The sequence below is a fragment of the Hyperoodon ampullatus genome (genome assembly GCF_949752795.1).
Source record: "Hyperoodon ampullatus genome assembly, chromosome: 5".
Classification (NCBI taxonomy): Eukaryota; Metazoa; Chordata; class Mammalia; order Artiodactyla; family Ziphiidae; genus Hyperoodon; species Hyperoodon ampullatus.
The window spans coordinates 138487151-138500453 of record NC_136918.1 but is presented as its reverse complement, the minus strand read 5'-3'; the positions used below and the strand labels follow the sequence as shown (position 1 = coordinate 138500453).

General features: G+C 50.6%; 1 protein-coding gene across 4 annotated transcripts in view; it reads left to right on the top strand.

The window, feature by feature from the left end:
- Nucleotides 1-12620, top strand: part of VPS26C (VPS26 endosomal protein sorting factor C) — a gene marked incomplete at its 5' end in the record, with an annotated part of 50415 nt that extends 37795 nt beyond the window's left edge. For 2 of the 4 annotated variants that reach the window (XM_079705160.1, XM_079705158.1), the window contains 5 exons: nucleotides 4357-4437; nucleotides 6527-6601; nucleotides 8331-8481; nucleotides 8762-8914; nucleotides 12408-12620. In XM_079705160.1, coding sequence (XP_079561286.1) covers nucleotides 4357-4437; nucleotides 6527-6601; nucleotides 8331-8481; nucleotides 8762-8914; nucleotides 12408-12490 — 543 coding nt within the window. In that variant the 3' untranslated portion in view covers nucleotides 12491-12620. The remainder of the gene's footprint in view (nucleotides 1-4356; nucleotides 4438-6526; nucleotides 6602-8330; nucleotides 8482-8761; nucleotides 8915-12407) is intronic. The other 2 variants (XM_079705161.1, XM_079705159.1) reach the window with 1 other exon arrangement.
- Between the last annotated feature and the right edge of the window lie 683 nt (nucleotides 12621-13303).

The following is a 13303-nucleotide window of genomic DNA, read 5'->3' as shown; positions in this document are numbered from 1 at the left end:
GTTAACATGTGGTTAATTCTTTAGTAAGGTAAATAATCACCCCGACCCCCTTTATTTTGGTCATCAGATTTTACCACTTTGAGGGTTAACCTCAGAATGCTACAACTTGGAATTCTGCACCTCCCCAAATATCTCATAAATTTCTGAAAACGTAGAGATGTCTTCTCAACCTCAAATTTATAAGAGCTTGTCACCTTACACTTACCACTAGATTCAACATTTATTAGAATTCTGCCACCTTTGTTTCATTTGTATTTTTCTGAATCACTTCAAAGTTAGTTACAGAATCTTGACAATTCATTTCAAAATACTTCAATATCTATCACCAAAAAATAGGGACATTCTTCTACATAATCCCAGTTAACTATTTTCACACCTATTTATGTCAGAATGAATAAATATTCCCCAATATCATCAAATTCTCAGCTCTTATTCAAATTGTCATTGCTTCTTTTGAGAAATATACTTCTTGAGAGAAGCTAGGATTATAGCTTCTTGATCTCTTTTTCATTCATCCGTTCACTCAGTCACTCAGTCTCTAGATGGGGCTTTTGCTACCCTCCTTGTTGGACAGTGGGGCAGGTGCCCCGCAGAGAGGTGCCCCACGGGGCGTCACCTTCTCAGTGCCATCGCTTATCGAGCTTCCCGTGAAGCGTCCCGGGTGCGTGACTTGGGATAGAAAGTGTTGTTGTTGAGCCCTAGTAACATCTTTCTCAAATTATACGGGCGCAAAGACATTTTACATTTATCCTCTGAATTGTGTTGTAGTAACGTAATGTAAAAACAGGAAAAATCATAAGAGAGAATAAAGGATTTAAAAGGTAACCAGTATTAAATTGCCAACTTGCAGGGGCTGGTTTCCTTGTAACTTCTTAGAGGGCTCGATCCTATTTGCTCTGATTCTTCTTCTCAGCCACCTTGCATCCATTTCTCATCCTTATTAATAGATAGAGCGTACAGGAAGCTGTCTTTCTAGTCGTCTTCTGTGCAGCCACTTTTTCCATTAAAAGTTGTTTAAATCACGGGGAAGTTTTATTATGGTTGTTTTACTCTTGTGGCCATACTAGCAAGGTTTTATACTATAAAACACAAGATACAGCAGTACCAACATGTCTGCTGAAACTGTGTATCAGAATTAAATGATAGAGATGCTAGTCCTCCTGTTCACAGACTCCTTTCTAGGAGTCTGCTTTAAATCTGTTGACACGCGTTCTCTTTCCTCGTTCCTGTCCTGTGTTTACTAACAGTCAAAAAAATCAAATCTTGAGAGTTCCCCGGCAGTCCAGTGGTTGAGACTCTGCGCTTCCACTGCAGGGGGCACGGGTTCCATCCCTGGTCGGGGGACTAAGATCCTGCATGCTGTGCATCCATAAAGAAAAAAAAAAAAAGATCGACTCTTGCACCTCCTCTTGGAGCCCTGCTCAAGTCTGACCCTCCTGACCCCCTCTGACCTCCTGTAGCTCACACCATGTAGATCACTCCTTAGTAACTGGGAAGGATCATGATAGAGCGAGAAGATCCAGGGCTTTGCAGCAGACAGATCAGACAGATCTGGGCTGGAGTTACAGTACTGCGTAAAGATTCAGAGCCTGGGTTTCAGCAGCAGGCAGGCAGGTATAAATTCAGATCCCAACTCTGTGACCCCAAGCAGGCTTCATGACCCCTCTTCCTGGGGGGTTGATGAGCCCTTGGTGTGAAGTACTTAGTGTAGTGCCTGGTGCATAGAACATGCCAAGTAAATATTTTCTGAATGATTAAATAAATGAATTAATGGTGACTATCCTTATATTTTGTCAACAGTTCTTACATTTGTATTATCAGAATTAATTGAGAAAGTACATGTGAAAGAACTTAACGTGGGACTTCCCTGGCGGTCCAGTGGTCAGGACTCCATGCCTCCACTGCAGGGGCCACGGGTTCCATCCCTGGTCCGGGAACTAAGATCCCACAAGCTGTGCTTTGTGGCCAAAAAAAAAGAAAAAATATTTAAGAACTTAACACAATTCCTAAAACATAACCTCAGTGTTTTTCCTCTTTCCTCCATCTTTCTCCCCTTCCCCCCACTTCCCACCAGCTGCCTTGTATTACTAATTATTGCTTTCACACTTAAAAACCTTCAGTGACCAAGAGTTGGTGCCCGTTACTCACACTGTTTCATCTGCAAGTTATAGAAATCCAGCTCAAACTGGCTTAGCCAAAAAAGGTATATTGGATCATGGAACTCTCAATTCCAGGGGACCGTCTAGGCCAGGGCGGACACCATTCAGCCCCCAGCTTGGTGTTCTCGGGGGCGAAGCTGGTTGTTGGCTGGCGGCCACAGGCTTACAGTCTCCTGGCCTGGCAGCCCCAGCAGAAGGGACTGTTTCCGTGGCCCAGCAGCAGTCCTGCCTTTCTGGTCACTTCCACACCCCCGTGGGATGGGGGGAAATCAGCCCCGCCCAAAGCCCTGAGACTGAAAATGAGGAAGGGACGTTCCCATTGGGAAAACGATCAGGGAGACCAGGCAAAGCCCGAACAAAATGCTCCTATTGTAGGCAGCGTGTGGGCTGTACAGGAGAAAGACAATGGACATGCATACGTGCATGTATATATTGTATATTATACACACAAATATAGCATATACATATATGGTACAGCCCTCACTGAGCTTGTCTGGTTGGGGAGACCAGATTGAAATCTCGATAGAGAATATCTATATCTATATCTGTATCTCTGTATATATATATATATGAAGGCCCTTGCAGACAAAGGTTGATTCTTTTTTTCTTTAGTGTTTTAATCTCCCAGGAGTACCTTAAGTACATAGCAGCTTCTTGTTTAACGTGGACAGATTGGTCATAATAGTTGTAGCTTCTTTTTTTTTTTTTTTTTTTACGGTACGCGGGCCTCTCACTCTTGTGGCCTCTCCCGTTGCGGAGCACAGGCTCCGGACACGCAGGCTCAGTGGCCATGGCTCACGGGCCCAGCCGCTCCGCGGCATGTGGGATCTTCCCGGACCGGGGCATGAACCTGTGTCCCCTGCATCAGCAGGCGGACTCTCAACTGCTGTGCCACCAGGGGAGCCCTAGTTGTAGCTTCTTGACTCAACTGTGCATATAGTTCCAGTTCTACAAATTATTTTAATGTTTTTCTCGGATGATGAAAACAACAGCTCACTTTATCAAACATACATTCTGTGATTTTTTGTTAAAGATTCACATTAAGACAGTGATGGTGCTGTCGAGTTTTGTTACCGCGCAGTCTGTCGTGGACAGGGACGTGAAGGGACGGCCCCGGGTGGAGCCGAGCTTTCGGCTCGGGGCCCATTGCGGCAGGCGCACCGGCAGGGGCTAGTTCAGAAGGACAGCACAGGGACAGCGGAGGAGTTGAATACGGCCACGTTCAAAGCAAGCGTGATGCTCCGTCCCTTTCCTGTCCACGTTCTCTTGCTCGCAGGATACGTGTTTGCTGGCAGACGGGGGAGGGCCGGGGGGAGGAACAGGACCGGCCGTTGGGGAGGCCGGCTGACGGACTCCGGGGCTTCCGTGTACGCTCCTCTTTACGTGTGCATACGTTTGAATGTTCTAAAATAACAAGTTTGCAAAGACTTTCCCCTCTTTTTTCCTCCTCAGGTTAAAATATGAAGAGCTCATTTTGAGATGCCCTGGAGGCCTGAGCTCCAGGACTCTGAGCCCTGTCACTAGCATCGCTTCTCTCCCCACGTGGGGCGCAGCTGTACCCTGGCCCCGGCGCCCAGCGCGGTGCTGCCCGTGCAGAGGACCCAGCGAGCGAGAGCGAGTTGGGGGCCGACCCACATCTCCCAGGGTGGCCTGTGAAGTCTAGACGCCGTCCGGGGGCTTGCAGTCCTGCTGCCTGTGTTTTCTCCTCCTTACTACAAAACAGCTGCCATTTTACCCAGAGCTGCTTGGCTTATCCCGCGTTACCTCGCTGGGTCCTCACTAAGGTCGTGTTAGCGAGCAGGAAGCTGAAGCCCAGAGCAGCTGTGCTCCTCGTCTGGGCCCGTCCAGTAAGGCAGGTGGCCGGCTGGGAGCTGCTGCTGCTCCAGGCCTGCGCTTGCTGCTGTGCCTCTCTGGCCTCTCCTGTGTTACAGGGGAGACTCTGCACCTGTATTCCAGGGGGTCCAGCTACACAGTGGCCGTGGGAACGGGCTGAGCAATAACCTTAAAGTGTTTTTTCAATAGCACTGTTTTTGTTCTGAGCATTAACCCCCCCTATTAATGTATATTAGTTTCATATAACACATTAATTGGACAAAGTTTCCCTAAAACATGTTGACTGACTTGCCTCTCTGTAAGTAATTCCAAGATGAAAGCAAACCATCTGAAAGGATGTATTCTCCTCTGCCTTTCCCTCCAGTACACCCTGCGCTGTGACATGCGGCGGTCCCTGCTGGCCAAGGACTTGACCAAGACCTGTGAATTCATCGTTCACTCTGCTGTAAGCCGCACTCGGGGGCTCTGGGCTCAGTAATAGGAATCTTCTGTGGGGTCTGGGACTGGACCCCACTTACAAGCAATACGTTAGCCTGGTAGTGTTTCGTGGATGCTGGGGAGAGACTCGGGACTCCTGGGTTAGAGACGGGGGACTGGATTTCTCCCGGCATGGCCGGTGTCAGCATGTGTGTCATTCCCCTGGGCCAGAGCCCTGTGGGGTGATGCCACGGGCCCAAAGGGGCGCTGCACCTGAGGGGTTTTGTGCCTCAGCTGCGGAACCCCAAGCTGGGGAATCCGCCTTTGTTACAGCAGGCAGTGAGCAAGCCTGGTCTTTGTCCTGGAGGGAGACATCACCTCGTCCCTCAAGGCAGCTTCGGCGAACAGCTGGGAGAAATGGCCCAGCCCAGGGAAAGAAGGCCAGGGCCTTGCATTCTCGGCCTGTGCAGCAAGAACATGCAGGGGTGCTCGGGCCGGGGTGGGGAGCCTCTCCTGACACCTTCTGCTAGTACTTTGCAGTGACAAAGTGTCCTTAAAACACGTGCCAGTGCTGCAGGTGACACGTGGTGGTGAGTAGTCGTGCCCACGGCCCTGGATTCCTTTGTGTCTCAGCCTCTCCAGATCCTTTGGGGCAGGGCCTTTTACACTACTATGAAATGTCCATGGGTATCCTTTAGTGATGATTAAGTGAAAATGTAAGACAGATTACTTGTGCATAAGATCGGCAAAATCACTGATGCCCTTGCATCATTTTTGTGACTTTTTAGGATTTCCAATATTTGTAGTTTCCCTGTTCATAAATTTTTAATAATCATAGTGTTAAGTATTTCTTTCAGCGATACAATATGTTATGTAAAATATAATGAAAATATTTTTCCTTTTTGGAAGTTAACTTGATTTAGATGAATATTTTCCCTTTTTCCATCAAGGGTTTTCAAAGTGAAGCAAAAAAACTTTTTCTCACGTAGATTATCCCCTAAAAAAGTCACCTGCCATTTTATGTGCTAAATAAAAAGCGTCTCCAACTTTGTGAAGAAGAATGAGCCCAAGCCCAGCCCCCGCCCAGAGCTGGGCCTGCAGACCCTGGCCCCCGGCCTGCGGGTGGCCGCAGAGCTCGGGCTTCCTCCCTGCTCCTGGGGTTCGCCCGCACTCGGCCTTCAAGAGTCTTCGTGACTGATTTCACTAGAAGCCAAACCATGCTGTGACCTGTAGTACATGAAGTTAAATATTTCTCTGTATACTGTGAGGAAGAATATATTATTCCCTAAAGGATATGTTCATGAAGCTATTAGTAAAAAGAATATATTCAAGAAGAATATTTCCTAGAATAAGCTTTTGGTGAGTGAGTGAACTTGGCACATCGGTCGGTGCCCTTTCTCCTCCACGGCTCCCCGGCCATCTGGGCGTCAGTGGCCTTTTGGTGCCAGCCCACGAGTAAAAGACACTGGGCAGGCCCGGTGAAGCTTGGCTGTATTGATGGATTCTGCACCTGTGTAATGCGGAGATGACCCTTGTTAACTCATTACGGCAACATATAATGAATTATGTTAACATAGAACTACTTACATTATAGGTGTGATTCTTCCTGGTAGACAGTTGTGCAGCTGAGTGGCTAACAGCACCGGCCTTGGAGCCAGGCTGCCTGGGTTTGGATCTCAGCTCTGCCCCATGCTTGAGCCACTATTTGAGCCCTATGTGCCTCACTGTCATGTGTGAAGTGGGACCAGGGCCGGTAACAGCACTGCACAGGGTCATGGTGCCGATTCAGTGGCTTTGATTCTCAGAAAGAGGTTCCAAATAAATGTCTCCCAACGACACTGCTCTGTTTTTAAATTCTGGACCTGAAAGGGACCTTAGAGACGAAGAAGCCTTCCCCTCATCTTACAGATGAGGAAACTGAGTCACGGGGATGAGGACCTTGGACAGCACACAGCCTCCCTTGTTTCTTGGCAGAACCGTGTTGAGAATCCAGGCATCCTGCCTCTTAGCGCCAAGGCCTCCCTGGTTCACGACGCTACCTTGTGTGTCCTTAAGTGGGGAAAGGCAAGTCTGACCTGGGGACTCTCCGCTGATTTGGGTTCCTCCTCCTCTTGCAGCCTCAGAAGCGGAAACTGACTCCGAGTCCCGTGGCCTTCACTGTCACGCCTGAAACCTTACAGAATGTCAAAGAGGTAACGTGTTCCTTACACGCCAGTGCCAGGGATGCTTTCTTAGTAACCGGATCCCACTGACAGACTGTTGCCCACCTGTTCTTTACTTGGGTATCAAGTCATCAGCAAGAGGAAATTTTTGTCTCTACCCGAAATAGTCTGTATTTTCAATTTTACTTTCTTTTTAAATTCAGTAACTACTTAGCAGAAGGATGGTTTTTAAAAGAGAGGGTATATGTTTATAATTTTTTACTGTCTTCTCCCAGTTTTATTGCACTGTGGTCAGAGACCCCCTCCCCTGAGCCCCAGGGCCGCCGCTGCCTGTCAGGGGGGCCGCATACCCTGGTTTTTCAGCTGGGCCCCTGGTCACTTGTCTTTTGTGGACGTGGCTTTTCCTCCCTACCCTAACCCTGCATTCTGCTCCCTGGACCCTCCTGACTGGGGTCGGGTCAAAGGCCAATTTGGGGGGATTATTGGCTTCATCTCGGGGGAGGCACAGCTGAGGCGGGGGTGTGTCACGGGGAGCCTTTCAGAAATCCATTGACAATCTCTCCCTTCTCTGGTTTCTGGAGCAGTGACCCCAGTAGGCCAGTCGGATTTTCTTCTCAGGAATTTGAACCTTGATTGGAAACATGCAGTTGCCTAAGAGAATTTTAATGGGAACTGCTACTGCTTTTCCTTTTTCTAAACAAATAGCCTCTTTTAGAATTCTGTCTTGAATCAAGACTCTTTTTAGAGTTCTTTGCCTTTGGGGGCTACCAGGTACAGAGCGCCCTTGCTCTTGACCTCCAGTACAGGGCACCAGCCACGCGTGACCACTGACCCTTGAGGTGGGGCTGGTCGGATCGAGATGAGCTTCAGGGTGAGGTACTGACTGGGTTTCAAAGACTCCGTATGAAAAAGAGAATGTAAAACATCGTTCATAACTGTAAACTACTGATGATGTGTGGAATTGACAATATTTTGGATATATTGATTAATTTTACCTGTTTCCTTCTACTTTTTTAATGTGGCTACTAGAAAATTTTACATTACACAGTTGCTTCACATTTGTGGCTTCCATTATGTTTCTGTTGGACAGTGGTGTTCTAAACTCTGAATTATCTGCAGTAACTGGGACACAGCCACAGGAGAGACTGCTAGGACAGATGTCTCTGACTCTTTAGTTCTGTTTTTCCCGTGGCATCGTCACCCACCCATGACCATTTGCCTCTGTCTGAAGAGAAAAGGTCCATAGGTTTTTTCGTCAAGCATTGAAGAAAATTGTTCTCTTTAAATTTCCTTGAAATAAAGTTCGTGTCTTGGTTTTTCAAAATTGCATAATTGGGAACATTTAAAAATTGATTATCTTTTTAAAACCTCTTTTTTTTCCTTTTGGTGACTGATTGTCCTTAAACACTGTCAGCAACTTCTTTAGACATTTTTATGTTATGTCCTTGGTGAGAAGGCGTGTTCCAGACCTGATCTAGGCAATCAGGATGCTTCTGTGAGCGAGCTGGTCATTCTGTGCCAGCAACATCAGGTGCCTTACGTCTGTAGATAGAGCTGCTGAATAATTCAGTCTGTTACTTAAGTTGACAGAAAATGTAAGTACTGTTGTACCTTTTTTCCCATTTTGTAAACCAGGGCCCCAGTGGATTTTATAAAAATTACCTGACCCTGTTTTCAGTTTTTATTTGTACCAAAGTGACTTGAGTACCTTCTCCTGGTGCCTCCCACTCCTGACGTGTCTGTTTTTGTCTTGTTTTAGAGAGCCTTGCTCCCCAAATTTCTCATCAGAGGACATCTCAACTCGACCAACTGTGTTATCACGCAGCCACTAACGGGAGAGCTGGTGGTGGAGAGCTCGGAGGCCGCCATCAAAAGCATCGAGCTGCAGCTGGTGCGCGTGGAGACCTGCGGTGAGGTCCCCACCCCGTCCCCACTGCCCGTCCTTCCCCTCCATCCTCCCCGCCCCTGCTGCCGCCAGCCCTTAGCCACGAGCTCGCCTCTCGATTCCAAGAAACGTATGTTTGAGGAGCGTGGGATGTGGAGGGAGGGAGGACTGCAGAATCCTGCAGAGACGGGGAGAGCAGGTGAGTGGGCTGACGCAGGTTCTCCTAGACTCGCGCAGGGCCTGTGGCTCAGCCTGTTTGGATGTTTGCTGTGTTCTGACCACGTGATGCTTTCTCCCTGCTCCAGGCTGTGCAGAAGGGTACGCCCGCGATGCCACAGAGATTCAGAACATTCAGATCGCCGACGGGGACGTGTGTCGGGGCCTCTCTGTCCCCATATACATGGTCTTCCCCCGGCTCTTCACCTGCCCGACACTGGAGACCACCAACTTCAAAGTGGGTACGTGTGCTGCCCTTGGGGTGCCCCCGGGAGGGGCGCAGCCACTGGAGGGGACGGGCCTGCTGGTCCGCTGGGGTCAGATGCAGCCCAGAGCACCCAGTCCTTCGGTCACTCAACAAAAACGCAGGCAGAGAAGCTGTGTGGCGCTGAGGGTCCCCGGTGAGCAGTCCCGGCTCCAGGGAACTTGTGTCACCCCCGCCCCCCACGCCAGGGAGACAGCGTGGGCCGGGTAGGTGACCACGAGCTCTGTGAAGGACACTAACTCAGCCAGGGACCAGCTGGCCGGGCGCATGAGGAGGTCAGGTCGGCTCCCTGATGGGCTGGCATTTGACGGAGACGCAAGACCTGAGACAGCCCGGTGTGAACGGTAATCTTCCCGAGGGCTTTAGCTCCAGCAGCTGAGGGTGTGTCGGTCGTTTTCCGCCAATGCGTGGGTAGATATTTTGACCACAAGATCTGAATCACGTGACAGGTGCAGTTTTCTATCCTGCTTTTCCCTTCACTTTATATTATGAGCCTTTTCATGGTTTTAAGTGTTCTTATAAAGTATTTTGATGGTGCATTCATCCTGGTAAAATGTTCATGCTTACAAAGTTCAGTGGAGAGCTCACTCCCCACCACAGAGACACAGCAGGACGGACCCTCGGGCCTCTGCCCTGGCTGACACGACCTTCTGCAGACTGACCAAAAGACCACAGAAGTGTCCCTGGGCTCTGTGTCATGCACAGGCTCACTGGTGAATAGATAGAATAAGGAGCTTTTGGTAAATGATTGTTTTTATACCTGTTTCATTGAGAAATGGGGGCATAGTCCCTAAGGCCAATGTGTTTTCTTAATGTCACATTCCCCCTAAATTTTCTAACATACGTTATTACTAGTCAAGAGACAATCTTTTTTTTTTAATTAGACTTTGATTTTACTTTAAATAATTACAAATAATGTAATTTAAAATTGAAGGAAGTAGAGGGAATTCCCTGCCGGTCCAGTGGTTAGGACTTGGCGCTTTCACTGCCGTGGCCCAGGTTCAGTCCTGGGTCTGGGAACTAAGATGCTGCGAGCTGTATGGTACAGCCAAAAAAAAAAAAAAAATTGAAGTAGAGTTTCATCACCGAAGTTGAGTGTATGCTCTTTGTTTTAAGAGAGGGAAAGGTGGTCGCACCTGGCATCACAGGGTGCTGCTTGGACCTTTCTGTGCCCTTGTGTGAGTGTGAGCCCCGGAGCGCTGCCAGCCCGGCAGGCTAGAAGCACAGTCTAATACCAGTGGAGCCCTCGAGTGCTTTATCTGAAACGTTATATTGTAGCGAGAACATAATGGGGTCAGGACACCCTTGTCAATAGAAATGAGAGCGACAGACCCAGCTGTTCACCGAATACGGAAAAGCACAGCACGGTCGGCTGAAAGATGACATAGGGTCAAACTTGACCCGAGCTAACAAGGTACCATGTTTATTCTCAAAAACTGTGTATGGTTATTGAGTAGGTAGTAAGTATATGCCCACTGTACACAATCCAGAGGCACCGGGGCCTCGAGTGCAGAGTCAGTGCCTGCAACCACCAGGATCCTCCCGGCCACAGCCTCGTGCCAGCCCCGCGCGTCCCACCGGGAGTGCTCCCTGACCGCCAGGGTGGTCCCTGCCACGCTGCACACCGTGTTCTGAAACGGGTGTTTTTTCGGGAGCATACACTGCAGTGCTACATGAGCCGTGGTTGGTTGAATCTGCAGATGGAGAGCCACAGCTGTGGGGGAACTGCTGAATAAGGGGCAGCCTGTAAACTCCACGCAGATTGTCAGCTGTGCAGGGTCGGCGTTGTTCAGAGGTCGGCTGTACTTTGATTTGAAGTTGACGAGGAGCTTGTCGATTTCTCAACTTGGTTTTCCTACATAAACTTCAAAAAGGGTCCAAAAATTATCTTTTTCTGCTATGCTATGCATTAGGCACCTCTATCTTCTTTGTGTTATATTTGTCAGGCTTACTAAGTGTCCATATAAGATTTAATGAGGTGCCTGTGATTCTTCCATAGAAATAACGCCCTCAGTCCATCAGCCAGGACATCACTGACGCTTTTGTCCTCGTGGCTCCTGTTGCGTCTGTTCGGGGCTTGCGCAGTGGCCGCCCCGTCAGCTGGGGGGGTCCCACAGGGAGGAGGTGGCCCATGGTCATTGAGCGCCGCAGCCTCTTGCAGCCCCTGGGTTGCTGTCGCGTGGCTGGTGAGGTCGGGCTCTGGGTCTCGGGTGCGGGTGGGGTGAGCCCCGCGTCCTGTGTTAGGCGCACATCTGGGTGTACGCCTTCACCTCGACCGCAGGGGGCTTCGTGTGCACGGCCAGGCCCACGGCGTCCTCCAGCCCAGCTCACGGTGCCCCCCCGCCAGGGAGGACCGTGAGGTGGTTAGAGGACCTGGGGAGGGATGGTGCCGGGCAGGGCCAGGGGCTGTTCCGGTGCGTGACCACCATCAGGGAACGGAAAGGAAAGGCATAGGGTGCGTGCTGCTGGTGCACAACTCCTGTCCCGGCTGATGCTTGGCGAAGGTGACAGCCACACACGGGGACGTTGTCCTTGGGCCACAGACGGGGTCCTGGACGAGCTGACGCCCAGCCCCTTCCCCAGCTGAGCCCCGCGCTGCGGTGCTGCCCGCCTCGCTCTTCATGCTGGGGAGGGACCCGGGCTGGACTCTCTTTGGGGACTCCCTCGTCATGTGTGCCCCTCTTTCTGTCAGTAAGCTTACCCTTAGTGGCTGGAGAGGTAGGGAGAAGACTCCTGTTTGCTGAAAGGTAAAAGAGGAATGTTTGAACAGGTGTTGTAGGGAAACCAACCAGTATCCAAAGGAACTACAGTTAGACTGCTTGCTGTTTCTGAACATTGTTTCTTGCCTGGGCTGGGAGACGTGTCCCCAGACAGCGGTGGGCCAGTTTGGAGTCCACTCTTCCATTAAGAACTGTAGGAGGGGCTTCCCTGGTGGCACAGTGGTTGAGAGTCCACCTGCCGATGCAGGGGACACAGGTTCGTGCCCCGGTCCGGGAAGATCCCACATGCTGTGGAGTGGCTGGGCCCGTGAGCCATGGCCGCTGAGCCTGCGTGTCCAGAGCCTGTGCTCCACAACGGGAGAGGCCACAACAGTGAGAACCCCACGTGCCGCAAAAAAAAAAAAAAAAAAAAGAACTGTAGGAATTGTAAAAATAAAGCCAAAGAGTACACGTGAATTGACAGGATTCTAGAAGATTCTCTGTAGTAAAGACGAAGGACAAGGAGAGTGGTTGGGGAAGCTGAGGCCTTACAGCACGTTCCAAGGTGAGAAGACCAGCTTACTTAGGCAGTCCCACCAGTGTAGCCGTCTACACTGATTCTCCTGGACGCTTGGGATGATGTACGTGCAAACCCACGCAGCGCCCGGTGCTCCCTCTCTGTCGAGAGCTCGCCGTGCCCGCGGCAGGGTTGGTGTCTGGTTCCCGCTGCTCCGGGCCGGTGGGCATAAAGCCTGTCCTTTCTCTTCCCAGAGTTCGAGGTGAACATCGTTGTGCTGCTTCACCCTGAGCACCTCATCACGGAGAACTTCCCGCTGAAGCTCTGCAGGATGTAGGCGGGAACGGGGAGATGCGACCGTGCTGGCCTACGGGAGCCCAAGCCGGCAGCACCCACCTCGCTCTCCTGATGGTTCTGTATCAGAAATGAGTCTGATCCTTCTTCCTCATTCCCTCGAGGCCCCTCTAGTCAGCGCTTCCCTTTGAAGTTCATCAGGATTTCTTCATGGCGCTGGCAAGATTGTTTCCCAGAGAGTAGACTTCCCGTGACTCCTGACTAAGCTGCTCCTTCTTAGGTTCAGGGCACAGTTGTAGCAGAGTCTGAACTTTGCTGGAATGTGAGGTCAGGGACAGAGGAAACCTCCTGTCTGGCCGACGGCTGTGGCCAGGCTCCCGACAGCTCCCCGACCCCACAGGGTGGCGACAGGCATGCTGGTTGCTTGTGATGTTGGTGGACACCCGCCAAGGAGGGTGCTGTGGCGCCCGCTGCAGATGCGCAGCGTGGTTCCCACCCTGTTCTCTTTTATAACGTTTGTCGTGGTAACTTCAGAACTTCTGGGGACCTGGGGAAAGTGTGCTTTGCCCTCCCAGGAGTGAGGGGACCTGGTGACCACGGCTGGTGCTGGAGCATTTCTGAGTCTCAGGACCTGGTGTGAAGTTGCCTGCTGCCGTCTTCCCAGAGTCCGTTTAAGTGCTAGGTTCTGTCGGGGATAAAAACATGTGTCCACGCCCGTCATTGTTGGCTGGGTTCGGAGTGGCAGGAGACCCGGGCCCAGGCCAGCAGTGAAGACCCCTCTGTGCTGGGCGGGACCTGGACCTGATGAACGTGGCCCACCTCCATCCCGCCTGAGGGACCTGCGTTGGCAGGGTCG